This window comes from Balaenoptera acutorostrata, chromosome 6, assembly GCF_949987535.1.
Source record: "Balaenoptera acutorostrata chromosome 6, mBalAcu1.1, whole genome shotgun sequence".
NCBI classification, from domain to species: Eukaryota; Metazoa; Chordata; class Mammalia; order Artiodactyla; family Balaenopteridae; genus Balaenoptera; species Balaenoptera acutorostrata.
The window spans coordinates 40008672-40034037 of NC_080069.1; the positions used below are offsets into that span (position 1 = coordinate 40008672).

Below are 25366 nucleotides of genomic sequence, written 5' to 3' on the forward strand. Positions count from 1 at the left end.
GATGTTTCAAATTGCAGCAATTCCTAAGCCCTCAGGCAGTTGCATACTCTAATAAGGATTTTTTTCGGTGGGGCTGAGGGGCATGAGCGGAGAAGGGGCAAGTAAGATTGTCATAATTGTTGTAGAAATGATTTGCCCAGGAGAGATCGGCTTTCGAGATTATCAGCATGTAATCATCTAAGTGCTCCTTTTCTTTTTCTGTTCTGTTTCAGCGCTGTTGTTCAGAGGGAAGGTGGTTTTGATACCCATGCAAGATGGAAATTGAAGTGTACAATTCAATTATGTTAAATATATTCATATTGTTGTGCTGCACATGTCTGGAACTTTTTCGTCTTGCAACACTGAGACTCTGCGACCATTAAACCCTAGTCCGTCCCCTCGACCTACCCCTCCCCCTCCTCCCCTCCCCCACCCTCGGCAGCCACCTTTCTACTTCATGTTTTCATGATTCCATCTGCTTTAGACACTGCCTGTGAGTAGAATCATACAGTACTTGCCCATCTGTGACTGGCTTAGCATGATGTCCTCGAGGTTCACCAGTGTTGCAGCATGTGACATTCTTTCTTTTTAAAGGCCGTGTTCTATTCCATTGTATGTGTATGCCACATTTTCTTTATCCATTCATCCGTTGAGGGACACCTGGGTTGCTTCGATTCTTGACTAGTGTGAATAGTGCTGCTGTGAACATGGGTGCAGATATCTCTTCAAGATCCTGCTTTGTGTTCTTTTGAATATATACCCCAGAGTGGGACCGCTGTGTCTTAGGGCGATCTTTCGCCTTTTTAACTGAATGTGTGCAAACCTTTTCTGAGAGTGGCAGGACCTGTGAGCTGTGTGAATCTGATTCCCCGCTGGCCCACGCAGAATATCCATAAACACTCTTCTTGATCTCTCCCTGAGAGATTAACTGTACAGATAGTATCACTGTGACTTCTTTCCTGTTGTGCCAGGAAGTGTTCCCCATGCTCAGACTTCCTGAAATAAACACCAGAATCATTTGGCCAGATTTCACTGCTAGGCACGCACCCCTAGAAACGCCTTCCTCCAGAAAGCTCCATTCAGGACAAAGAGTGAGGGCCGGACGGAGAGGTCCGAGAGGAAACAGAGGCACAGAAGGGTGAGGCGGCGTGGCTGTCATTGTCCTCCTTTACCCAGGAATGAGACAGCAGCCTGTCCCCAAGTTACGGCCAGCAGGTTGACAAAACCTTGTTGATTATGACACAGTAAGAAACTTCCATGTTATGGCCCAGTACGCACCTCTGTGTGTGTGTCCAGAGAACATCACTTACCTGTGTGACGCGTGCTGGTATTTAATGTTCTGGTCCCCTCTTCTTCAGGTGCGTGTTTGCTGTTGCACCGGGTACGGTCACAGGATCGTTGTCCTGCTGGGGTTCACATCCCGCTTTGGCAAGTACGCAGTAAGGAAGAGTTGCGTGTCTGGGGCAGGCCTGCCGGGCTCGGGCTTGGGCTCTGCCTGTTTGCTCTTGAGAAGGCCACGTGACCGTGAGTCTCTAAAGCTAGCTGTGCCTCAGTTTCCTGTCGCCTACAGTGGGAGCATGTTGTGCCCCCTCACACAGCTGGTGTGAAGAGTCATGGGGCCATGGATGCGGGGCGCCCAGAGCGGCACCTGGCCCCAGGTGGTGACTCCGTGCCCACCGGCTGCTGGTTAACACCTAACCCCACACTCTTCTTACTTTTTACTGTTTTTCACTGTTATCCCGAGGCCTGTGTTGCTTCTTCCTCCTCGGTTGTCAGCATTCCCAGCTTTGTGTAACTAACTGGGGGTGACCTCTCCATCCTTTGAGCTCGCAGGGTCTGGAGAGAAGGAAGGACGTCAGAAGTTAAAATGGATCAGGAAGCTTCGCAGGCGGAGCGGTCGCTGAGCCCCCGTTTCTTTTCCCCATCAGCCAGGATGGAATTCAGTTTGGCTTCTGACTGAGACAGGACTGTACCTGGGCTCCCCCAGAGAAAGGCCGGAGTTGCTGCTTCAGCCGGCACGGAGCTGAAACAGGACCCGGGGAGCCGCCCGCCCCTTGCTCGGGTTGCAGGCTGGTGCTGGGACATGGTGCTGCCCCTCCCCAGGCCGCAGAGGGCTCACAGCCCGGGGTGGGAGGGGGGCTGCTCCCCACCTTTTCTCCCTCAGGCGCATCTTGTCAGGGCGCTTCTGAGTTGTCAGGCTGCCAGTGTCTCATGATGTGATTATCTTCCTTGCAGGCAGTTTTAGTGAATAACATCACCACAAGCGAGAGGCTCATCAGAACCTTGCAAGGTGAGTTCCACTCCCCCCAGACATCAGGCCTGTTAGGAAAAACCCACCTTTCCTCTGTCCTTTTCTAGGGTCTCTTAGTGAACTCTAATGATGGGTGGTATTACAAGTAATTGGGTAATCTTTACTCTTTTTGCCTAACTATGTTTCCTTAAAGAGCTTTTCCTTGTATAAGTTTACTGAATACATGGCAAGCTGTTATGCAGAGAATTCAGATTCTCATTTTGTGATACATTAAGACATATGTGTAATCTGTTTTACATATATATATATATATATATATATATATATATATATATATGGTATATGTATGCTCTCTTTTCATTAGGTCACCCTGAAATCAGATTTCCTTCATGAAATTTATATAAAAATTATCCAGCCTAGTTTAATTCCATTTCCTAGCTACTCTTATTCAGTTTGGCAGCCAGGGTTTTTCTCTGGGCCCTTCTGAAGCCGCTGGGGGAGGCAGGGATGGGGTGAAGCCCCTCTGTGAGGTGTGACCGGAGGGGTCACAGGGTCCAGTGCAGCCTTAGAACCTGGTGAAAGGAGCACTGGGGCCTCTGATCCCTGACCTGACCCTAGTCTCACCTTTGCCCCTAGTTAAACTCCATCAGCGCCCTCAGCCTCAGTTTCCACCTCTAAGGTGGGAAGGTCAGTCTAGAACTGGGCTGTCCAGAATTGTAGCCACAAGCCCCCTGTGGCCAGCAAACATTTGAAATGTGGCTCATGGGACAGAAGAACTGGATTTTTAATTTTTGTTTAATTTTCGGCAATTTAAATTTAAAACTGATACTTGACTCAGTTACTGGGAAACTTAAGTATCTTTGGGACAACTTGGGTATACCACTGTCCTTTTTAACTGTAAATTTTATGAAATCTAAATTCAGATCAAGAATTCCCAATTCCTGTTTAACATCTGAATTGAGATGTGCTTTAAATGTAAAATACACACCAGGTTTCAAAGACTTAGTATGAAAAAAAGAATATAAAATGTCTCATTCATAATTTTTTACATTAATTCTATGTTGCCATGGTAACATTTTGGATCTGTTGGGTTAAATGAAATATATTATTAAAATTAATTTCACCTGGTTTTATTTACTTTTTAAAAGTGTGGTTGCTAGTAAATTTTAAGTGACCTGTGTGGCTTATAATATTATAGTTCTATTTGGCAGTGCTGGTCTAGAATTGTAGTTCCAGATCAGCTTCTAAGAATATTAATAGGGGAAACTCAGAGTTTCACTAAGTTTAAATGGGTTGCTTGACTGCCGGGGGCTTCTCAGAGCTGATGATCTGCTGGTCAGTCCTTAAGTAGGGCACAACAGCCTGCAGCCTTTGCTGTACTTAGTATTTTTAAACAGCTTTAATCAGGTGTAATTGACATACAGTAAACTACACATATTTAAATTGCACAGTGTGACATAAGTTTTGACGTAAACGTACAGTTGAAGAAACCACCACAAAATCAACACAGTGAACATATCCATCACCCCAAGAAGTTTCTTTGTGCCCCTCGGTAATCCTCCCCAGGCCCCTCTGATCTGCTTTCCGTCCCTCTAGATGAGTTAGTAATTTTTATAATTTTGTATACATGGAATCAGACGGCATATACCCTTTTTCGTCTGGCTTCTTTCACACAGCATAATTATTTTGAAATTCATCCGTTCCGTTGTGGCTGCCGTAATTTATTCCTTTTTATTGCTGAGTAGTATTCCATCGCCCCATGCTCGGTTTGATAATAGAATTTTTTTTTTAAGTTAGGTCGGTTGAAGTATAATTTACACACGATAAAGTTTACCCATTTGCAGTGTACCTTTCTGTGTGTTTTGACACGTGCACCGTCCCCTGGATACCAGAGTCAAGACACAGCTCGTGTCCGTCACTCCAGGAAGCCCCACCCACACCTGCCCTCACCTCAGCCTCGGGCACCCAGCGACCAGTTGTCCACCCCTGTAGTTTTGTCTTTTCGAGCATGGCATATAAAGAAGTGCTTTTGAGATGGATCCCTGTTGCTGTGTGTATCAGCAGTTCATCGAATCCTTCACTTTTATTTAATTTGATCCCGCCCCCTCCTGCCCCCCAGAGAGCCTTGTAGGTCTAGGGTTGTGAGGACAGACCTTGGGGAAACTCAGGTGTCTGTCCAGGGCTGTGTTTCAGGCCCTCGTTGCTGCCCTCGACCCGTCCTGGTGTCCCCTTTGTGGCAGCTTTTCCTTCTACCCCCCAGCTTGGCTCTTGGTCAGTGAGCTGCTGCTTTTTTTCTACAGAGCTTTTCCGAGCCAAGTCATCAGGGCAGCAGTGATGCAGCTGATGGATTTCCTCAAAGAAAGCTGTTGTTTCCCAGATAGGAGGGTCAGGTGACTAAGTGCACATGGGGCCTCAGAGAATAACTGGCCTGTGACCAAATGACAGGATGTTGGCAGGTAGCCTGGTAGCTGAGAACAGGGGGTTCAGCAGGAGTGGCTGCTTATCTGACTGGATGTCGAAATTAGTGTTTCACAGATTGAGGGATACGTCTTCTGGGGGCAGGAGACACAGTGACATGTGTGCCCTTGTGGGACAGTTCAGGGTTTATGATGTCTAGGAGGGAAATAGGTGGATAGAACCTCCTGGTGCACTGTAAGGGTTGCAGGTCAAAAAGGAGATTTAGGAGAGATGTGTGAAAAGGAATCAAGGTGCTGGTTCCCATAGGATTGCACATCTTCTGGGCCGCTTCCAGGGCTGGGGTGGGGAGGTTCCTGGGGAGGGGCCGTGCTCTCATCCCTTCCTCTTTCCCCTCCTTATTCTGTTGGTGCCACGGCCCATTGTGTTCCCATGGTGGGTTTTGGTGTGTCTGCTGTTGTCAGGATGGCCATGCCGGTGCCCTGTGTGATTTCGTGTCCTCCTCTCGGTTTAGACCAGTTAAAGGCCCTGCAGAAGAATTACGGCAGGCTGCAGCAGGATGTCCTTCAGTTTCAGAAGAACCAGACCAACCTGGAGAGGAAGTTCTCCTACGACCTGTAAGTGTGTCCACATCAAGTGTGCGCCCCTCGGGGGGCTGACGTGTTTTAAGCGGAGGGCCTTGGACGGGGTGCAGCATAATCTCCACTGGCCTTTTCTGGTATAGAGCATATAGGTCTCTGAGGAAAAGGTTCAGTCCTTTCTAGGAGTCATGTCCTTTAGACATAATGCATTTTATTTTTTAAGTGTCAGCAGTGCTTCGGAAAGCCCTGGAGAAGTGTTAGCCAGTGGGCTGCTCATACAAGAGGGCACAGGTCTCCTTAGCAAGAAATGACTTAACTCAATATACCTTAAATTATGTAACTGAGAACTCTGTGAAGCGCAGGTGTGCTGGTTAAATCAATAATCTAAAGCCTTTAAAAATGTGTTCCAAGAGTGCTCAGAAGTGACCTAAGTCAAACTCATAGACTAAAAGGAGTTTGGTATAATATTAATATAATTTATCACTGGGTGTTGGCATTGTGGGCATTTTGTTTTCTTGAGACTTTTAAGTGTCTTTCCAAATTTTTGCAGTGAGAATGGAATACTTTTATTTTTTTTAGCTTTATTGAGGTATGATTGACCAATAATCATTGCATGTATTTAAGGCATAAAAACATGATGTTTTGATATACCTATACATTGTGAAATGATACCCCCAATCAAGCTAATTAACCATCCATAGTCTCCCATCTTTACCTTTTTTTGTGTCTATGGTGAGAACACTTGAGATCCACTCTCTTAGCAAATTGCAAGTATAAAACACATTATTATTAACTGTAGTCACCATGTTGTACATTAGATCTCTAGCATACGGTTAGGACAATCTGTTTTAAGCTGATGACTTTAGTCACATACAAAAACTCTACATATCAGAGTCCTTCTGTGGTCAAAACAAAACAATAAACTTTTTAAAAGTTTGGCTAAACCCATTAGTAAGATAGTAAAAACCAGTTTAGAGGGTAGTGAATAAAGTTGTAGTCTATGTATTTTTCTCCCCTTTTTTCTTCATAGAAACAGTATAACTCAAGCACAGGAACTTTGGGCTTCTGAGACAACCAGCTGCCCTAACTCCACCCTCTTTTTTTCTTTGACTTACTTCTATTTGGTCCATGCCCAAGTTCATACAGAGTTTTTACATAATTGCAGTTGCCATTAAATTTTTTAATCATTTTTTTACTTTCTTGCATTATGTGTATATAAAAATCCATTTTGTTTCAGAATATTAAATACTCCATAATGTGGAGGTACCAAATTCAATTCACCATTTCCCAGTTGGATATTTAGGTTAATTCTAAGTTTTGGTTATTATACATTGGCCTGACATCAATACATATAACTTTTAAAAGTTATTATTTTGGATTATTTCCTTCTAAAAAAGACTGGAGTGTAGGTTTAGTGTGTCAGTTGGTATAAATCGCCAAATTGCCTTCTGAAAGGATTTTAGCCATCTGGTCAACAGCAGTGTTGGTGACCTCACACCCACTCATAAGGATTCTGATGTCCTTCCACTCACCATAATATCTTTCTGATCACTTTAACACTAAATACTACTAAAACCAGGAAGCCTCAAATACATAAATATGCAAAGGACATGTGCAAACAATGCAAAGGAAATGTCATTAGAAAACATGCATATGGAACCTTCTTCAGCTAGGCCAGTGGCTCTCAGTGGGTGGCAGTTTTGCTACCAGGAGACCTTGGAGGACAGAGATGCTGCTACATCCTGCAAAGCACAGGGCTGCTCCCACAACAGAGTGTCTATCTGGCCCAGGGCACCAACAGTGCCGAGCTGAGAAACCCTGAGTTAGGCTGGTAGTCACTGGAAAGCATTCAGACCAAAGGGAAGTGCTCCAGTCTTCTTATTCATCCTTGAAAGATACCTTAACACACATATTTCCCTTCCATTGATTGAAATACAAGAAGCCGTTAATGGCCTCCCTTGATAAATGCTGACCCAGAAGATTCTGACCTAGCTGGAAATCGGCCAGGGCCCAGTGACAAGGTGGGCAGCTCTGCTCCCGTGGAGGAGTGTTCAGACAGGCAGTGAGCAGAGTACTCAAGCCTGGTGGCCATGCATGCAGGATGCACTCTTTTTCTCTTAGGAAGTTGATAGGTAAATTGAAAAAGCTGACTGACTGCATCTCGTTTACTAGTTGTGCCCAAAACCTTGTCCCAGATATAGGATGCTTCCCATCCTATATCTAATGTTTATAAAATGTTGAAAGCTGGAATGAGTTAGGTTTTCTTAACTTTCTCTGGATTATAGACCCCTTTTTGAGAATTCGATGAAAGGTGTAGACTCCTTGTTAGCAATTTTATAAATGGATATATACACGAAGTTGCATGTTCAATTTGAGGGACCGCTGAAGCATACCTGCATGCCCTCTTCATTATGTTTCCTTAGGCTCCTCTTGGCTGTGACAGTTTCTCAAGCTTTACTTATTTTTTATGGTTTGGATTATTTTTTATTAGTTTTGAGGAGTACTGGTCAGGTATTTTGTAGAATGTCCTTCAGCTGGGATTTATCAGATGTTTTTCTCGTGGTGAAACTGGGGCAACACATTTTTGAGAGGAAGGTCACAGAGGTAAAGTGCCATTCTCATGGCTTCACATCAAGGGTACATGCTATCAGGATGACTTAATCACTGTTGAACACCTGATTGAGGTAATGTTTATCAGGTTTTTTCACTATAAAGTTACTGTGTTTTTTTCTCCCTTTATGCTCTAATCTTTGGAAGAAATTCACTATGCTTAGGCTACGCTTAAAGATTGGGAAGCTATGCTCCACTTCCCTAAAGATGGAGTGTCTACACAGATTATTTGGAGTTTTCCTGTACAGGAGATTTGACTCTTCTTCTTATCTGTCTGTCTAATTATTTATATCAGTACGGATTCATGAATATTTTGGGTTATAATCTAATACTATCTTATTTATTTTTTCTTTTGCTTACATTTTTCCAGCTTTTGCCATTGGGATCTCTTTCAGTTGATTCCTTTATCCAATTGACATATCCCTGATATTGTGGGTTTGGCCCCCCGCCACTTTTAAAATTACTTTTTTATACTCTGGCACCAAAAGATGCTCCAGACTCATTTTCATGTACTTCCTGTCCCAATCAACCAATCAACCATTTCTCCAAGGAGCCCTTGTTCTTTTTATTGGAGAATGGTATTAGAAACCAAGATCTGGGGTACTAGGTGTGTTTGTTGCTACTAGGGTGTCATTGCTGCTAGGCTCTCTGAGATGACAGAGCAAAGAGATATATGTGTGTGTATACTAACTTGTGTTATATATAGATACTGATAAATATTTCTATATGTATTCATCTATATCTAAATTAAACTAAACATGAATTTGTACTGCTGTCCCCAACTCTAATCCATTTACATTAACATAATAGTATGTAATTGGTTATGTTCTCAACCTGGGACGCTATTCAATTATTTTATCAATGTTTTGTGACTCAAAACATTTTTTAAAATTTATTTTCTTTTACTTTTTTGGCTGCATTGGTTCTTAGTTGCAGCATGTGGGATCTTCGTTGAGGCATGTGGGATCTTTCATTGCAGCGTGGGCTCTTTGTTGTGGTGCACAGGCTTCTCTCTAGTTGTGGCATGTGGATTTTCTCTCTCTAGTTGTGGCGCACGGGCTCCAGGGCACGTGGGCTCTGTAGTTTGCAGCACGTGGGCTCTCTTGTTGAGATGCGTGGGCTTAGTTGCCCTATGGCATGTGGGATCTTAGTTCCCTGACCAGGGATCGAACCTGTGTCCCCTGCATTGGAAGATGGATTCTTTACCACTGGACCACCAGGGAAGTCACTGTGACTCAAAAAATTTTGAAACTGCCTGTGGCAGGACCGGTCAGTGCTTATCCAAATCCATTCATCTTTTTGCCCAGCAAAAACACTGGGCAAATTCCTTGCAGTTAGGTATGGCCAAGTGACTAAGTTCTGGCCAGTGGGGAAAGGAAATCGTGGGGTGGGACTTACAGGACGGCTTCTGAGAATCAGGACAGTCCACTGCACATCCCTTTCCTTTACCTTTTCTCCTCCCTCCTTCCTGCTGCCTGGGCTTCACACAAGATGGCTGGACCACTCGCAGCTATCCTGGATCATGAGGTAATCATGGGGATAGAAACCAGTGTTAGGATATTGAAACAGCAAGAGAAGCCTGAATTTTTGATGACTCAGAGCTGCCATACTAACCCTGGATTTCTTTTATGTGAGGAAAAAATAAACTGCTATTTTTTGGCCTTTTTGTTTCACCTAGCCAAACCTGATGCTAATGTACATACTTTTTGAAAATGCCTTTAAATATTGTTGTTTCTTAAACTAGATCATTTTCATCAATGCTCATCTATTACCCCCAAAAAAGACTTCTTAGGAAAGGCCATTTAGAATTGAGTCCTAAACAATAAGGAGTAGAGAAAGGAGATGAGGAGATGGTAGGAAAAGAGAACCTGGGGAGCCCAGAGTGATCTGGGCAAGGCAGATAGTATCATATGGTCATGGAGGGGAGTGAGTAAGAGTAGTATCTTGAGGAGGGGCGTGAAAGTGACTAGTTATGTGGACCTTGCTAGGAAAATCTTCTCTTTCACAGATTCTGATGACGTGAATGTTAGGTCTTTTGTAATAGTCACACAGGTCCATGAAGCTGTGTCCTTTCTCTTTCCCCAGTCTATTTTCTCTCTGTGTTTAGGTTGGGTAATGTCTATTGTTCTGTCTTCCAGTTCATTGATTCTTTCCTTCTCTGAGTTTAAAAATTTTGGTTATTGCATTAAATTTCCATTTGGTTCTTCTTTATATCTTCCCTTTCTTTGCTAAGACTTGCTGTTTCTTTGCTGAGACTATTTAGTTTTTCATTTCTGTCAAGCATGTTTTAATTACGCATTGAAACATTTTTCTGGTGGCTGCTTTAAAGTCTTTGTCAGATCATTTTAACTTCTCTGTCATGTTGATTTGGTATCTATTGGCTGTCTCTTTCTGTTCAATTTAAGATCTTCCTGGTTCTTCATATGATGAATGATCTTTGATTGAAACCTCTGGGCAGTGGTGGTGAAAGCCCTGGCTTTTCATTGACGTCCTCTGACGCCACCACCTGGGGAGAAGGAGGGGGACCTCATTAGTGTCAGATGGGGATGGAAATGCAGGCTTCCCATGTAATCTCCAATGACACCACTGTGTTGTTCTAGATCCTAAGGTCCCTAGCCAGTCTGCCTTCGTCTCTCCATCTTTCAGAGTCTTCTTATGTTTGTTTTATTTATTTATTGTTTTAAATGTTTAATTCTCATGGCAGACAATGTTAGTCACCTACCCCACCCTACTTCCTCTTTCTTTTTTTTTTTTTGGCTGCACCGTACGGCATGTGGGATCTTAGATCCCGGACCAGGGACTGATCCTGCACCCCTTGCGTTGGAAGTGCGGAGTCTTAACCACTGGACCGCCAGGGAAGTCCCTGTTTGTTTTAAATGTAATGTCCAGAGTTCTAGTTGTGCTTAGTGGAGGAATAGTGAAAAATACATCTATCCCATCTTCCCGGAGTAGAAGTCCAATTCAGACTGGGCACTACCCAGAGGTAGCACAAACCCCACATGTTACGGGGCTCAGTCCCACAAGACTGCCCCTACTTTGGACGCTAATCATAAGTTCTCGGTGGCCCCAGGCCACCTGTTCTTTTTGCTTGGGTAGCTACAAATTCAGGCCTTCCCCAACCCCCTCAGGAGCAATAATTCTCTAGAACTCAGGAAAGTTGTAAACTTACAATTGCAGTTTTATTATAAAGGATACAACTCAGGAATAGCTAAATGGTAGAGACTCATAAGGCAAGGTCTGGGGTGGAGGTAGGGGGCAGGCAGGAACTTCTGTTGGCGTTGGGGTGCCACCTTTCTGGTTCACAGATATGTTCACCAAACAGGAAGCTCGCCAAGCCTCAGAGTCCAGGGTGTTTATCTGAGGTTTTATTACATAGGCGTGACCGACTGAGTCATTGGCCACGTGTTTGATCTCAGTCTCTAGTCTCTCCCTGCTTCCTGAGAAATGAGGCTGTAAGTTCCAACCCTCTAATCATATGGTTGGTTCCCCTGGCCACCAGCCCCCATCCTAAAGCTATGTTGGCTCCTCCCAGTGAGTCAACTCATTAGCATGAACTCAGGTATGGTCTGCAGGGGCCCATTATGTATAACAGAAGACACTCCTGTTACTCAGGAAATTCCAAGTGTTTTAGGAGCTCTGTGCAATAGTTGGGGACAAAGACCACCTTTTTTTTTTTTTATTATGCCACAGATTATATTTTAAAAATTTGTTTTTTTCTAACCAGTGAAGTTCACTTATTTTACAATGTGACATATTTTTTTGTAACTTTCAATTAACTCCAGTTTTCTTGTCATTTAATAACTGAAAACACATTTGTTGCCCTGCCCGTGTCCTCTTCAGATAAAGTGCGGGAAGCAGGAAAGAGACGAGCTGTGTCTCACTGGGAAGTGGATTTCACTGTCACCGCAGGGGCAGACTTGCTGTATAGACGCATCTCTAAATAGCTGTCCTTTCATTTGCTTGCTTTCACCTTCACAGGAACCAGTGCATCAGTCAGATGAAAGAGGTGAAGGAGCAGTGTGAAGAACGAATAGAAGAAGTCACCAAAAAGGGAAATGAGGCTGTAGCTTCCAGAGACCTGAGTGAACAAAAGGACCAAAGCCAGCAGGTAATCCTGGCTTTTTTCTGCCGAGGATCTCCCAGAGGTCTTCCTACCCTCTCTTCAGGCATCTTCTTCCTTCATCTGCTCTGTGACTTGCTCTAGTTCCCTGACACACAACAGCCTGGTCCCGGGATGCAGGGTCTCTGGCCGAGCATGCTGGCCTCCAGACCTGGTCCCTGTGCTCCGGGCCATAAGGCAATTGCTTCATTTAAAGCTCACAGCCACCCTGGGAGAGAGTTGTTGTTGTTGTTTTCTTGTTTGGAGGGCTCTGAGGCCCATGGAGGCGGTTAGGAACTGTCCCAATGTCACAGTACCCGGTCAGTGATGGAGCTGATCAGAGCCCGTGCTATCAGGCTGCCTCTTGTGAAAGCACAGCCCATGAAAATGCTGCTCACAGCCTTCTGGGGATCTTGGTTTGTTTTAAATGCAGCACTTTTATTGAGATATAATTCATGTACCATATAGTTCACCTATATAATATTTATAATTCAGTCGGTTTTAGTATATTCACAAAGTTGTGCAGTCATCATCACAGTCGATTTTAGAACATTTTCATTACCCCAAAAGAAATCCCATACCCATTAGCTCACTCCCCTTTTACCCCCAGTCTCTGGAGCCTGAGACAACCGCTGATCTATTTTCTCTGCAGATTTGCCTTATCTGGATATTTCCTATCAATGGGATCATACTGGTTTTCACATAGCATAATGCTTTCATCCATGTTGTAGCATATATGAGTACTTCCTTTTTATGGCTGAATAATATTCCATTGTATGACTATACCACATTTTGTTTATTCATTTGTCAGTTGATGGGCATTTGGGTTATTTCCACTTCTTGGCTACTGTGAATAATGCTGCTGTGAATATTCATGCACACACATTTTTGTGTGAACGTAAGCTTTCATTTCTCTTAGGTATACTGTATACCTAGGAGTAGCATTGCTGGGTCGTATGGTAACTCAACTGTCCTTAATGTATTGAGAAACTGCCATACTGTTTCTGAAAGTGATCATACTCTTTTACATTCCTACCAGCAGTTTATGAGGGTACCAGTTTCTCTACATCCTTGCCAACTCTTGTTATTATCTGTCTTTTTCACTATAACCATCCTAGTAGGTGTGCAGTGGTATCTCATTGTGGTTTTGATTTGCATTTCCCTAATAACTGATGATTTTGAGCATCTTTTCATATGCTGTATTGGCTGTTGGTATATCCTCTTCAGAGAAATGTCTATTTGTATCCTTTGTCCATTTTGAAATTGAGTTATTTTTATTATTTAGTTGTAAGAGTTCTTTATATATTCATATAAAGATATTGGATATATGATTTGCACATATTTTTTCCCATTCTTTGAGTTGTCTTTTCACTTTCTTGATAGTGTTCATTGAAGCACAAAAAAGTTTTTTATTTTCATTATGTCTAGTTTATTTTTTCTTCTGTTGCTTGTTCTATTGGTATCATGTCTAAAACCGCTTTGCCTAATCCAGCATCCTGAAGATTTATTCCTGTATTTTCTTCTGAGACTTTTATAGTCGTTAGTATTTAGTTCTTACATTTAGTCGTATGATTCATTTTGAGTTAATTTAGTTTTTGTATATGGTGTGAGCTAATAATAACTTTATTATTTTGCATGTGGATATCCAGTTGTCTCAACACCATTTGTTGAAAATAAATAAATATTCTTTTCCGCACTGAGTTGCCTTGGCATCCTTGTCAAAAAATCAGTTTACTGTAAATATGAAGGTTTATTTTTAGACTCTCGTTTCTGTTCCATTGATCTCTTTTTCTGTCCTTATGTCCATACTACACAGTCTTGATTACTGTATCTTTGTAGTAAGCTTTGAAATCAGCAGCTTTAACTGCTCCAACTTTGTTCTTCTTTTTCAAGATTGTTTTGGCTATTCTGCACTGGTTGACTTTCTGTATGAATTTTTGGATCCGCTTGTCAATGTCTTCAACAAAGCCAGGTGGGATTCTGACAGAGATTACATTCAGTCTGTACGTCAGTTTGGGAAATGTTGCCATCTGTTTAACAACATCCAGTCTTCTGTTGTGTGAATGTGGGATGTCTTTCCACTTAAGTCCTTTAAAAGTCTTTTTCAATAATATTTTGTAATTTTCAGAAGTCTTGCACTTCTTTTGTTCAATTTATTTCTAAGTATTTTTTGATGCTATTATAAATGGAATTGTTTTCTTAATTTCATTTTCAAACTGCTTATTGCTAGTTGTAGAAATACAATTCATTTTTTATATTGATCTTGTATCTTTCAACCTTGCTGAACTTGTTTATTAGTTTGAATAGTATTATTTTTTGATTCCTTAGGATTTTCTGTATTAAGATTATGTCATCTAAAAATAGTTTTACATCTTCCTTTCTATCTGGATGCCTTTTATTTCTTCTTATTGCTTAATATCCCTGGCTAGAACCTCCAGTATAATGTTAAATAGAAGTGGTGAGGATAGACATCTTTGCCTTGTTCTTGATCACAGAGGGAAAGCATTAAGTCTTTCACCATTAAATCTGATGTTAGCTGTGCAGGCATACCTCATTTTATTGTGCTTCACAGATATTTGTGTTTTTTTACAAATTGAAGGATTGTGGTAACCCTGTGTTGAGCAAATATTGGCTCCATTTTTTCCGGTTTGCTCACTTCATGTCTCTGTCACATTTTGGTAATTCTCACTATATTTCAAACTTTTTCATTATTACGTTTGTTACAGTAATCTGTGATCAGGGGTCTTTGATGTTACTGTTGTAATTGTTTTGGCCTTTTTTAAGCAATAAAGTATTTTTTAATTAAGGTAGTACATTTTTTGGACATAATGCTATTGCATACTTAATAGACTACAGTATAGTGTAAACATAACTTTTATATGCACTGGGAAACCAAAAAATTGGCGTGACTCGCTTTATTGCGATATTCACTTTATTGCAGTGGTCTGGAACCAAACCTGCGATGTCTTCAAGGTATGCCTGTATATTTTTCATAGATGCACATTATCAAGTTGAGGTAGTTCCCCTCTGTTCTTAATTTGTTGAGTGTTTTTATCAAGAAGAGCTGTTGGATTTTGCTAATGTTTTTTCTGCATTGAGATGATCATGTGTTTTTGTCCTTTATGCTATTGACATAGTATTACATTAATTGATTTTTAGATGTTAAACTAACCTTGCATTGCTGGGAGAAATCCTACTTGGCCATGGTGTATAATCCTTTTGTATGTTGCTTGATTTGATTTGCTAGTATTTCGTTGATGATTTGGGGGTCTATATTCATATTAGGTCTATAGTTTTATTTTTTTGTAATGTCTTTCTCTGGCTTTGGTATCAGGGTAATTACTGGGCTCATAGAATGAGTTGGGAAGTATTCCTTTCTCTTCTGTTTTTTGGAAGAGTTTGTGAAGATTTAGAATTAAATGTTTGGTAGAATTCACCAGTGAAGCCATCTGGAACTGGGCTTTTGGGGGGCGGGGATTTTTAAATTACTACTTCAGTCTCTTGTTATAAGTCTGCTCAGATTTTCTACTTCTTCTTGAATCAGCTTTGGTAGTGTGTGTCTTCCTAGGAACTTGTCTGTTTCAGCTAAGTTACCAAACTTGTTGGCAAACAATTGTTCTTAGTATTTCCTTATAATAAAACTTTTTTATTTGTGTAAGGTTGGTAGTGTTATCCTCTTTCATTTTTGATTTTAGTAATTTGAGTTTTTTTTATTCTCAGTTCATCTAGCTAAAGCATTGTCAATTTTTTTCATCTTTCAAAGAACTAACTTTTGGTTTCATTGATTTTCTTTATTTTCTTTTCCATATGTCATTAATTCCTGATCTAATCTTTATTATGTCCTTCCTTGCTTTAGGTTTAGTTTGCTCTCTTTTTTCAAGTACTTAAGGTGAGAGATTAGGTTATTAATTTGAGATCTTTTTTCTTGAGATAGGCCTGTAAATGTCCCTCTTAGTACTGCTTTAACTGCCTTCCAGAAGTTTGATGTGTTGTGTTTTTAATTTTTCTCAAGGTATTTTCTTATTTTCCTTGTGATTTCTTTGGCCCATGGGTTATTTAGGAGTATGTTATCTAATTGCCACATATTTGTGAATTTCTCAAAAAATTTCATTCCTGTTATTGATTTATAATTTCATTCCATTGTGACCAGAGACCATACATTGTATGATTTCAACATGTAAAATCTGTTGAGGTTTGTTTTGTGTCCTAGCATCTGTCTGTCCTGGAGAATAGTCAGTGTGCACTTGAGAAGGATGTGTATTTTGCTCTAGTTGGGTTGGGTGCTCTGTAGATGTCTGTTCAGGTGGTTTGTCATGTTGTTCAAGTCTTCTCTTTCCTTATTGATCTTCTGCTTACTTGTTAATACACTATTAAAAGGTTTCTCTGGGAGATGTGGACCCAGCCTCAGATCTTCTGCTTTATGCCAGGTGGTAGGGCATGCCCGGGGTAGAGTGTGGCATTTCTCAGGGTTTCCATGTTCTTATTCATCAGAAGGATGTAGTGGTCCATTGCATTGCTCAGCGTTGTTAAAGGTTTATGGTCACGGAGCCCCTGGCTGCCTGTGGTCCTGTTTCAGCTCCGAGCCCCCAGTGAGCCCCAGCCCAGGCCGCAGGAAGCAGGCCTGCCCCAGGCAGAGGTGCCACAAGCAAGAGGGAACATGCCCAGCAACAGCGAGCCCCAGACACCAGTCCCCAGTTCCGAGGCGGCTTTGGATTTGAAGAAACAAGGCAAGAAAGGTAAGTGAAGCTTGGCAATGACATGTTTTAAGCCCTGTTCAGGGTCCCGTGCCAATAGAAAGCATAGCAGCGGGTCATGCCCTCCACTCCACACAAATACACAGGGCAGAGTGTGCTGCTGGCGGCCGGTGGGGACTCGGTAACGGGGCTGCAGGTGGCAGGTGAGTGTCTCTCTGGCACCTGGACTTGGGGCCACGGGCTTTTTCTCTGCCTTGCTGATGTCTCACATTGTAAACTAAGTGCCTAGTTCTTTGGCAGCTCTGTAAAGGAAGGTCCAGGCAGAGCCTTTATTCAGGACTGTGGTGGGACTGTGGGATTAAGGGGACGTGGCTGAGTCCTAGGCAGCTGTCGTTGGCTCCCAAGCACTCGTCGTAAACAGGACGATCAGATAACCTCAGCAGTGCAGCCTCCTCCACTTGCAGGGTGTCTCTGTGAGCCAGATAACTTAGTCTGAATTTTTTTTCTAAGCCATTTCCTCTTCCTGGTGGTTCTGAAGATGAGCTGTGGGCATAGAGAGGCCTGGAGTCTGCTGAGGCCACAAAAGAAATGACCCACCTGCCCCATCAGTCCACAGTCCTTGGGAAGGCTCTGGGAATTGAGTGGTACGAGGGTTTCTGGTTTTGTCTTAATTAATTGCTAGTGAGGTCACAGCTAACTGTGTTCTGTGCACAGAGGGAACCAAGGAGATGCAGGTCGTCAGCAAGGAGGAGCTTCAGAGGGACGGCCTGGGGCTGCCGAAGGAGCCAGGGCGAGAGCAGAATGCGGAAGAAGACAGACGTGTGGGTGGAAAAGGCCATGGAGAACCCGGAGAAGTGGGCCACACCCCACAGGTGCCAGCTGCCCTGTTGGCAAGCCAGGAGAATCAGGAGATGGAGGGCCCTGAGCGGGACCAGCTCGTCATCCCCGACGGGCAAGAGGAGGAGCAGGAGGCCGACGAGGAAGGTGGGTGAGATTGTCTACCGGCCTCCTCAGTCTCCTTCCTGACGCAGGATGAGCAGCCACGAGGATTACCACACAGCAGGTCACCGTTTGGTGGTTCGTTTTGTTTGTTTTGTACGCGCTATCCAGCAGGAGGCAGGACAGAAGAGCCGTCACTCCCAGCACTTGGAACTTTTAGAAATAATATTCACAGGGAGCCTAGGGGGCTTTCCAGGTGGAAGACCTTGGGATGGGAGCTGAGCGTCGAGTACACATAGGTCTCCTGCCAGGTGGACCCCGCGCCTCATCTTTGTTGCTCCACTTCCGCATGCGGTTTCCCCAGCAGTGCCTGGCAAGCAGATGGAGGAAGGAGGGACGGAAGGATTGGCTAGATGGAGTTTCACGCACGTTTGAGCCTTGCAGAAAAGTGACGTGGGAATCCCACCTTTCTGGTTTGGTTGACTTTTCTCTTGTTTAAAGAAAAGTGTGGGAAACTGAGATTAGCAGAATATTCTGGGGTGTATTATGGTCCCTGAAAGATGGGGAAAATTTCAATCCTAGCTAAGCCAGGAGTGCTTAGACAGAAGACACCTGTGTTCTGAGCCTGATCAAGTGACAGAAGTTGGGGAATGTACTTATTTGCAGAAGTTACCCTGATTCCATTTAAATCTTAATTTTCACTCAAGCTTCTGACAACTGTGTTCTCACAAGTTTTTTTTTTTTTTTAAACATCTTTATTGAAGTATAATTGCCTTACAATGGTGTGTTAGCTTCTGCTTTATAACAAAGTGAATCAGTTATACACATACAATATGTTCCCATATCTCTTCCCTCTTGCATCTCCCTCCCTCCCACCCTCCCCATCCCACCCCTCTAGGTGGTCACAAAGCACCGAGCTGATCTCCCTGTGCTGTGTGGCTGCTTCCCACTAGTTATCTATTTTACATTTGGTAGTGTATATATGTCCATGACACTCTCTCTCTTTGTCACATCTTACCCTTCCCCCTCCCCATATCCTCAAGTCCATTCTCTAGTAGGTCTCTCACAAGTTTTCAGTTAAAGAATTGGGGGAAAAAAAGAAAAAGGGAAACTCTGGTGGCTGATCAGATTGGCATTCAAGTTTCAGACCATTCAGTAGCTGGTCATCAAGTGCAACCGCTACCAGTAGGCCTGAGATACTGCTGGGGCTGTGTGTCACACCTTGTCCTGGGTCAGCTGTAATGGTCTGATTAGTAGAATAAAGCTACAGGAAACGCAGGCCTGGCCTTTGTTTCCACTTCAGGCAGTGAGTGCAGGGAAATAGAACTAGAGCTGCCTTTTCCAGGCACACTTTTTTAACAAAAGATTTTATTTATCTACCTATATACAGATATAAAATGTTTACATTAAACCCTGTCAGTATGTTTCTTGAATGCATTCTGTCCCGATCTTCTTTTCTGGTTGCTGTTCTCTCCAGGGATGAATGCAGTGATGAATGGTCTAATTCTGTGAAAAGTTTATCCTTTGGCTCACAGTAGCCACTCCGTTTCCTTCTCTCGGGGCAATGAACCATTCTAAGGAGATGGCTGCCATTAACCAGCAACCCGTAGTTTCCGAAAACAGTGGTGCCTTCCTTTAACCTTGAGTTGATTGTCTCTTTAAAAAACTGGGATTTTGGTTTGGTGAGCTAGTTACCCCGTTTCCAGCCTGGAATATAGCCCTTTATTTAGGGCCATATTTTGTATAGATTCAGAATTGGAGTGGGGCATACATAAGCAGAGAACTCCTGCATGGTATTCGCACTGGAAGCAAGCACATGCGTCCCTGTCATTTCCTGAGAGGAAGCAAAAAGATCTGATTGTTAAACCAGGATTGGGATAACCCCAGTACCTGGGCTCTGGTGTTCCCATGGCATCGAGAGAGAAATGATGTAGCTTATGTTTTATGGCTCTGCTAATTTTATAGGGAGAAACCAGCAAAAACTGGGAGCAGATGATGACTACAACATGGATGAAAATGAGGCAGAATCTGAAACAGACAAGCAGGCAGCCCTTGCGGGGAATGACAGAAACGGAAATGGTAATTAACGGTGGTGGGTGGGGTCGCCTTTCATTTCTGCTTTGTGATCCTTCACTTTTGCAGTGACTGTACACCGAAGCCCAACAATAATAGTGTAAACAATCCATCATTAGAAGACTTTGTTTTCTTCAGAAGCCTTCGAGTGTAGGGGCAGTGGAGGGAGGTGAAGGGTTGAAAAGGCCACAACGAAGACGTGTCAGAAAGTCTGCATAGATGATGTGGGGCTCAAGCCCTCAGGAATCAGTGAGGATTTGTCTTCGGTGACATTTAGGGATTTCCCAACAAAATGGTAGTTCACTGCTTCGTTACTCCACAGCACCAGTTGAAAAGCCCCGATGCACGCACAGAGCTTCCAGGCAGCTGTTTATAGTAGCACTTCGTGTTATTGTTATTTTGAATTTTTGAGGAGTCCAGGCCAGCAGGATGATCAGATTCTGGATCTGTCTGCCTCTTGTGACTTGATTCAGGTTGAACATTTTATAGGTGCAGTTGTGTTCCTCTGGTTCCCCACCAGGAGGCACGGAATGGCAGGTTGATCCTTGGTTAAGGTGGTGCCCACCAGGTCTCTCCGTTGCAAAGGTCCATATTCCGTGTGTAATACATTGTCTAGAGGGGGATGCTTTGAAATAGTGTGGCTTTGCCATCCATTGAAAACCGTTGTCTAAATGATAACTCCTCACATTTATTAACTGCCGTTCTTTAAGGACCCCCTCACCCCTGACGTGTACACATGTGAGTGCACACACACACACACACACACTCTCTCTCTGTGTCTTCCCCCCTTGTTTTAGTATCACTGTGGACTCAAGGTTTCCTTTTTTGAAATTCGTTTTTCCATCAGGCTCTTGGTGTTTCTTTCTGTTTTTAAGAGCTCTTTATATGCTGGGGAGGTTGGCCTTTATCTGTGATTTAAGTTGCAAATACTGCCTGGCAGTGTGTCTTGGTTTTGCTTATGGTTTTTTGCCATGTGAAAGTTTCAAAAATTTTTGTCTTTTCTTTTATTGCCTCTAGATATTGAGTCACAGTTTTCTCATCTAGACTTGAAAAGAATTCACCCATGTTTTTGTTCAGTATGCTTTCAAATTTTTTTGGTTCCATTATGAAATAAAACAGATTCACAAAACCACACATAACAAGTGAGTTTTTAGAAGGTAAACACGTTGTAACTGCCCCCTGCCTCGCTGGTCAAGAAACAGAACTTGGGGGGCCCTCATGAGGCTCCTTCTCTGTTGCTCGTCCTGTCCCAGCACCTCCCCTCCCTGTACTAGAAATGCCTATCCTGACCTTTCCAGTCGGCATTTGCTTGAATTTCTTTATGGGTTTATCACTCAAGTGGGCATCCCTGGACACCATAGTTTAGTCTTGCCCGTTTTCTTAAATTTGATATGTCTTAAGTCTCTGAGTCTCCAGGTTCCCTCTCCATTCCTTTCTCTTTTTTTGTTTACAGTCTGTTTAAGAGCCATAGCTGTTTGACCTGGAATTTCCCACAATCTGGATAGTGTTGATTGTGTATTCATGGTTTGGTGTAGTGTATTCTTCTTTCCTCCCTATTTCCTGCAGATCACCAGCTGATATCTAGGTGGTATTTTAATTCAACTCTTCCTATTTCATTTGTTAATTGGAATATTTTATAAACAGATGTCAGTGGTATTGTTCATATAGCATAGGCAGGATAAATGCTTCTCCTAAGCATTGGTAATTTACTGTGAAATTTACCAATTTTCACAGTAAGGAATTATTTCCTCTCATCTTCTGAAGGTGACCATTTAAAAAATATAAACTTGAGGATTTAAACCTTTTTGACAGGTTTCACTCAGTTGCATTTATTATCCTTTTTGAAGTTCACATTGTCCCATCTTCTTTGGCTAGTGGGGTCTTCTCCACTTTCATCTGAACCTTTTGGTTCTTTTGTCCCTGTCCTGCTCAGCCACTGCTTCACTCCACTCAGTGCTTTTTCTCTGTGAGGGGCTCTACCTAGGAAGGACCCAGAAAGGAGCCAGTTTCAGAGAGAGCCTCCACCAGCTCCTTTGTCTTACCATGGACACTCTGTGGTCACTTGCTATGGTAGTAGCAGAAACACTGCCACTTCCAGCTGCAGTTCTCCCACTGGCCCAGGTACTTTCTGGTGTAAACCTGTTGGCTGTTAGGGGTTCTGTTGTTCTCAGGTCCATCTGATGCTCCATTGCTTCCCTGTTTTCTTTCGATGCCCCTATCGTATGGGTCGCTGTCCATGGTTTGTTTTTAACCGCTTGTATTTTGGGGGTCTGCGGGACTCCTTGTCATCTAGTTTTGTTCTAAATGCTCTCCAGTTTTTGAGTTTTTAAATTTAGTTGCTTTATGCAGGGACTCTGAGAGGTTCAAAAACTACACCACTGTTTCTACCATCTTTCCAGAATCCTCCTCTGCTTTCATATTTTACATTTGGATCTCTTGATTCATTTGAATCATTTCAGATGTATTCAGGTGAATGGCACAAGGTGTGGGTCCAATTTTCGTTTTCCAAAGGTGTTTACAATTGGCCCAACACCATCTTAATTCACCGCCTCAAAGTTAGTGATCTGAGGTGCTACCATCATCAAACACTAAATTTTTATATGTACTTGGTCCTAATTTCTGGATTTTCTATTTTTGTTCCATCGGTTTGTCTCTTGATTTGCAGTGTACCACATTACTCTTAACAGCTTTTTAAAAAAACATATGTGGCAAGTTGAGTTCCTCTGGAAAATCCCAGCCAACATCTCTTTGAATAATGCTTCTTTCATTTTTGATTCCTTCTTGAATTCAGATTAGAAGTATATTAGATCTTCTCAGTCTATTCGTGTCTCTTACCCTCTTTTTCATATTTCGCATTTCTGCCTTTCTGATGTGTTGAGAATTATTTCCTCAGAAATATCTTCCAGTTCAAAAATTTTTCCTTCAGCTATGCCTTATCTGTTCTTTAATTTTTCATTTCTAAACTTTATACTTGGCCATTCTTTATGGGCCCTTATTCCTTGCTCATGTTTTCAAACACCTTTTATTTCTCTAACTATATCAGGGTTGTTCCAGATTTCATATTTTCCAATTGCAATATCTGAAAACTTTGTGGGTGTTTCTATTTTGTTTCTGCAGGCTCTCCTCGATCCCTTGTTTCCTTGTTGTGTTTTGTGCTTCTTAACTGTGAGCTACTGCTTTCCTTGGAACTCTACCTGTGGGAAGTCTTTGAGGACTGAGTCACAGTTGTATTGGATTAGAGACGGTCACTTGCCTCTGCCAGTCTCAAGGAGGGTACTACAAACTCACAACCCCTTCAGTAAAGTAGATTGTCGTCGTCAGGGTTTTTTTTTTTTTTGGACCACATGGAAAAATGTGAGTTCAAAGTATATACCTGTACAGTCATCTCATGCAGTTAAGAATCCCCCACTCCACACACTAGGCTTTCTTGCTGTCCCCCTTTCATTGCAAGTTTATTTCCTATTACCTTTAAGCCAAGGATGTGAACCTTTGGGGTTTCAGCTTTATATAGGCATCCCCTTCTTGACTCCCCACCTTGAGGGGAGCCCTTGTCTTTAGGGCCTGTCCTCCTGCACCTTTTGAAGCTGTGAAGGGAGAAGCCCAGAGTCTTCAGGCTTCAGCAGAAGTCCTCAGGGCAAAAGCTGGCATTGATGCTTATTACCTTCAGGAGTTGATACTTCCACTTCAGTTTTGGCCTCACAGATTCCTCCTTTTAGTGTCATTCACAGGCAATGCATTTTAATGTTTTATTTAATTAAAAAATTTTTTCACTTTTCATCTTGAAATAATTTAGACTTAAAAAAAAAAAAAAACTAGTTATCCTCCATCCAGGTCCCCCAAATGTTAACATCTTATGTAACTACAGTACAATTATCAAAATGAAGAAATTAATACTGATATAATGCTATTATCTATAGACATTATTCAAATTTCTTGAATTGTCCAACTAATATCCCTTTTCTGGTCCAAGATCTAATCCAGGATCATACACTGCATTTAGCATTGTACTTAGTGTCTTTTAACCTGGAACCTTCTGTCTTTATCATTTGTATCATTGATAATTTTTTTTTTTTTAAATTACACTACACTAGGTGTGCTTTATTTATTTATTTATGGCTGTGTTGGATCTTCGTTTCTGTGCGAGGGCTTTCTCTAGTTGTGGCAAGCGGGGACCACTCTTCATCGCGGTGCGCGGGCCTCTCACTATCGCGGCCTCTCTTGTTGCGGAGCACAGGCTCCAGATGCGCAGGCTCAGTGATCGTGGCTCACGGGCCCACCTGCTCCGTGGCATGTGGGATCTTCCCAGACCAGGGCTCGAACCCGTGTCCCCTGCATTGGCAGGCAGACTCTCAACCACTGCGCCACCAGGGAAGCCCCATTGATAATTTTTGAAGTGTTCTGGCCAGTTGTTTGGTAGAAAGTTGTTTGATTCAACAATGCATCCTTAAATAATATCTTTCATATTTTATCCAGCATGTCACTCACTACAGTTGGTTGTTTGGGGTTTCTAAAATTGGAAGTCTCAAGTTGATTTTTAAATTATTTTCATAGACTCTTTAGGTAATTTTCTTTTTAATGCAAAAGATGAACACATTAGCAGTCAGAATTTTAAACAGATACAAGTTAGATGTGTGACTTTGCAGTGAAGCCTTGGGATCATTCATCCCTTATACCCAGGTGTCCTTGTAGGATTTGACCTTGTACCTGCTAAGACTTTAAACAAATTGAGTGAGGCAAAGGAAGGAAGCTAAATGTTCTGTAAGCTCTTTTAAGAAAGAATTTTAAGTTGAAATCATTTTAAAATTATGTCATCAAGATAGTTTAAGACCCTGCTTGCTCCAGGGAGAATTAGAAGAAAGAGGCATTAGCTCCAACTTTATTAGAGAACTTAAGGCAGCCATTTATTTAATAAAATTGTCAACCATTTAATGTGCAGTAGTTGTAAATGAGGATCTTGCTTTTAGGTTTTATTTGTGATGTGTCTTTTTATGTCCTTTGTGTATCAAAGGATAGAGTAAGGAGGCTGGAAGCCATGTCTAGACATCAGCTCTGTAATGAGAGCTTTGGCGTCACGAAAGCTGACCTAAGTTGAGAATGGCTTTTAGGAGGCAGTGTGCTTGCTGCCTGAGGTGTGGGAACAGAGATTCAGGCAACCCACAAGGTTCACGATCATGTCAGAAGTTCCATGAGAGTACGTTTTATATTGTCCATTTGACAGGACGTTATTTCACTCTTTCACACAATTATGGAGTTTTTAGATGGTTTAGCTATCTTCTCCTTGATTAGCAGTGCACTTCCATGTTGTAATGTTACTGTGGGAGATACAGTCCTCTTTATGACACAGCTTCTAGACATTTATGTCCAATGGGACCTGCCTGGGCTGGGTTTCTCAAAATGTTTAATACTAGAACATTATGTTGTTGTTTTCCTTTTTTAGTTCTTAACGCTGAAAATCAGAAAGGAGGCAAAATAAATTTACTAGAACAGCGAGAAAAGAGGAATCATACACTCTGAATCAAACTGGAATCACATACTTTGTGTCAGAATTGAACAGAGATCACTACAAAATATTCATGAGGGATTGAATACTGTGAAATGTACTAAGTAAAATATCTAAAGATGATTATTGTGGAGTTTTAGTTTGTATTCACTATGTAGGAAAATGAGATTGTCTTTGAGACACTTTTGAAGTGTCTGTATTGAGATGTCAAAATTGTCGAAATTT

The 25366-nt window shown here is 42.3% G+C and overlaps 1 protein-coding gene across 2 annotated transcripts in view; it reads left to right on the forward strand.

Annotated features, from left to right (window-relative positions):
• GOLM1 (golgi membrane protein 1) overlaps positions 1–25366 on the forward strand; it is a 64210-nt gene that overhangs the window by 31048 nt on the left and 7796 nt on the right. Inside the window, exons 4-10 of one of the 2 annotated variants that reach the window (XM_057549300.1) lie at positions 2215–2269; positions 5160–5262; positions 11815–11944; positions 16512–16671; positions 17344–17613; positions 19534–19647; positions 25079–25361. In XM_057549300.1, the coding sequence (XP_057405283.1) occupies positions 2215–2269; positions 5160–5262; positions 11815–11944; positions 16512–16671; positions 17344–17613; positions 19534–19647; positions 25079–25155 (909 nt within the window). In that variant the 3' untranslated portion in view covers positions 25156–25361. Of the gene's footprint in view, positions 1–2214; positions 2270–5159; positions 5263–11814; positions 11945–16511; positions 16672–17343; positions 17614–19533; positions 19648–25078; positions 25362–25366 lie in introns of those variants that run through there. The other variant, XM_057549301.1, reaches the window with a different exon arrangement.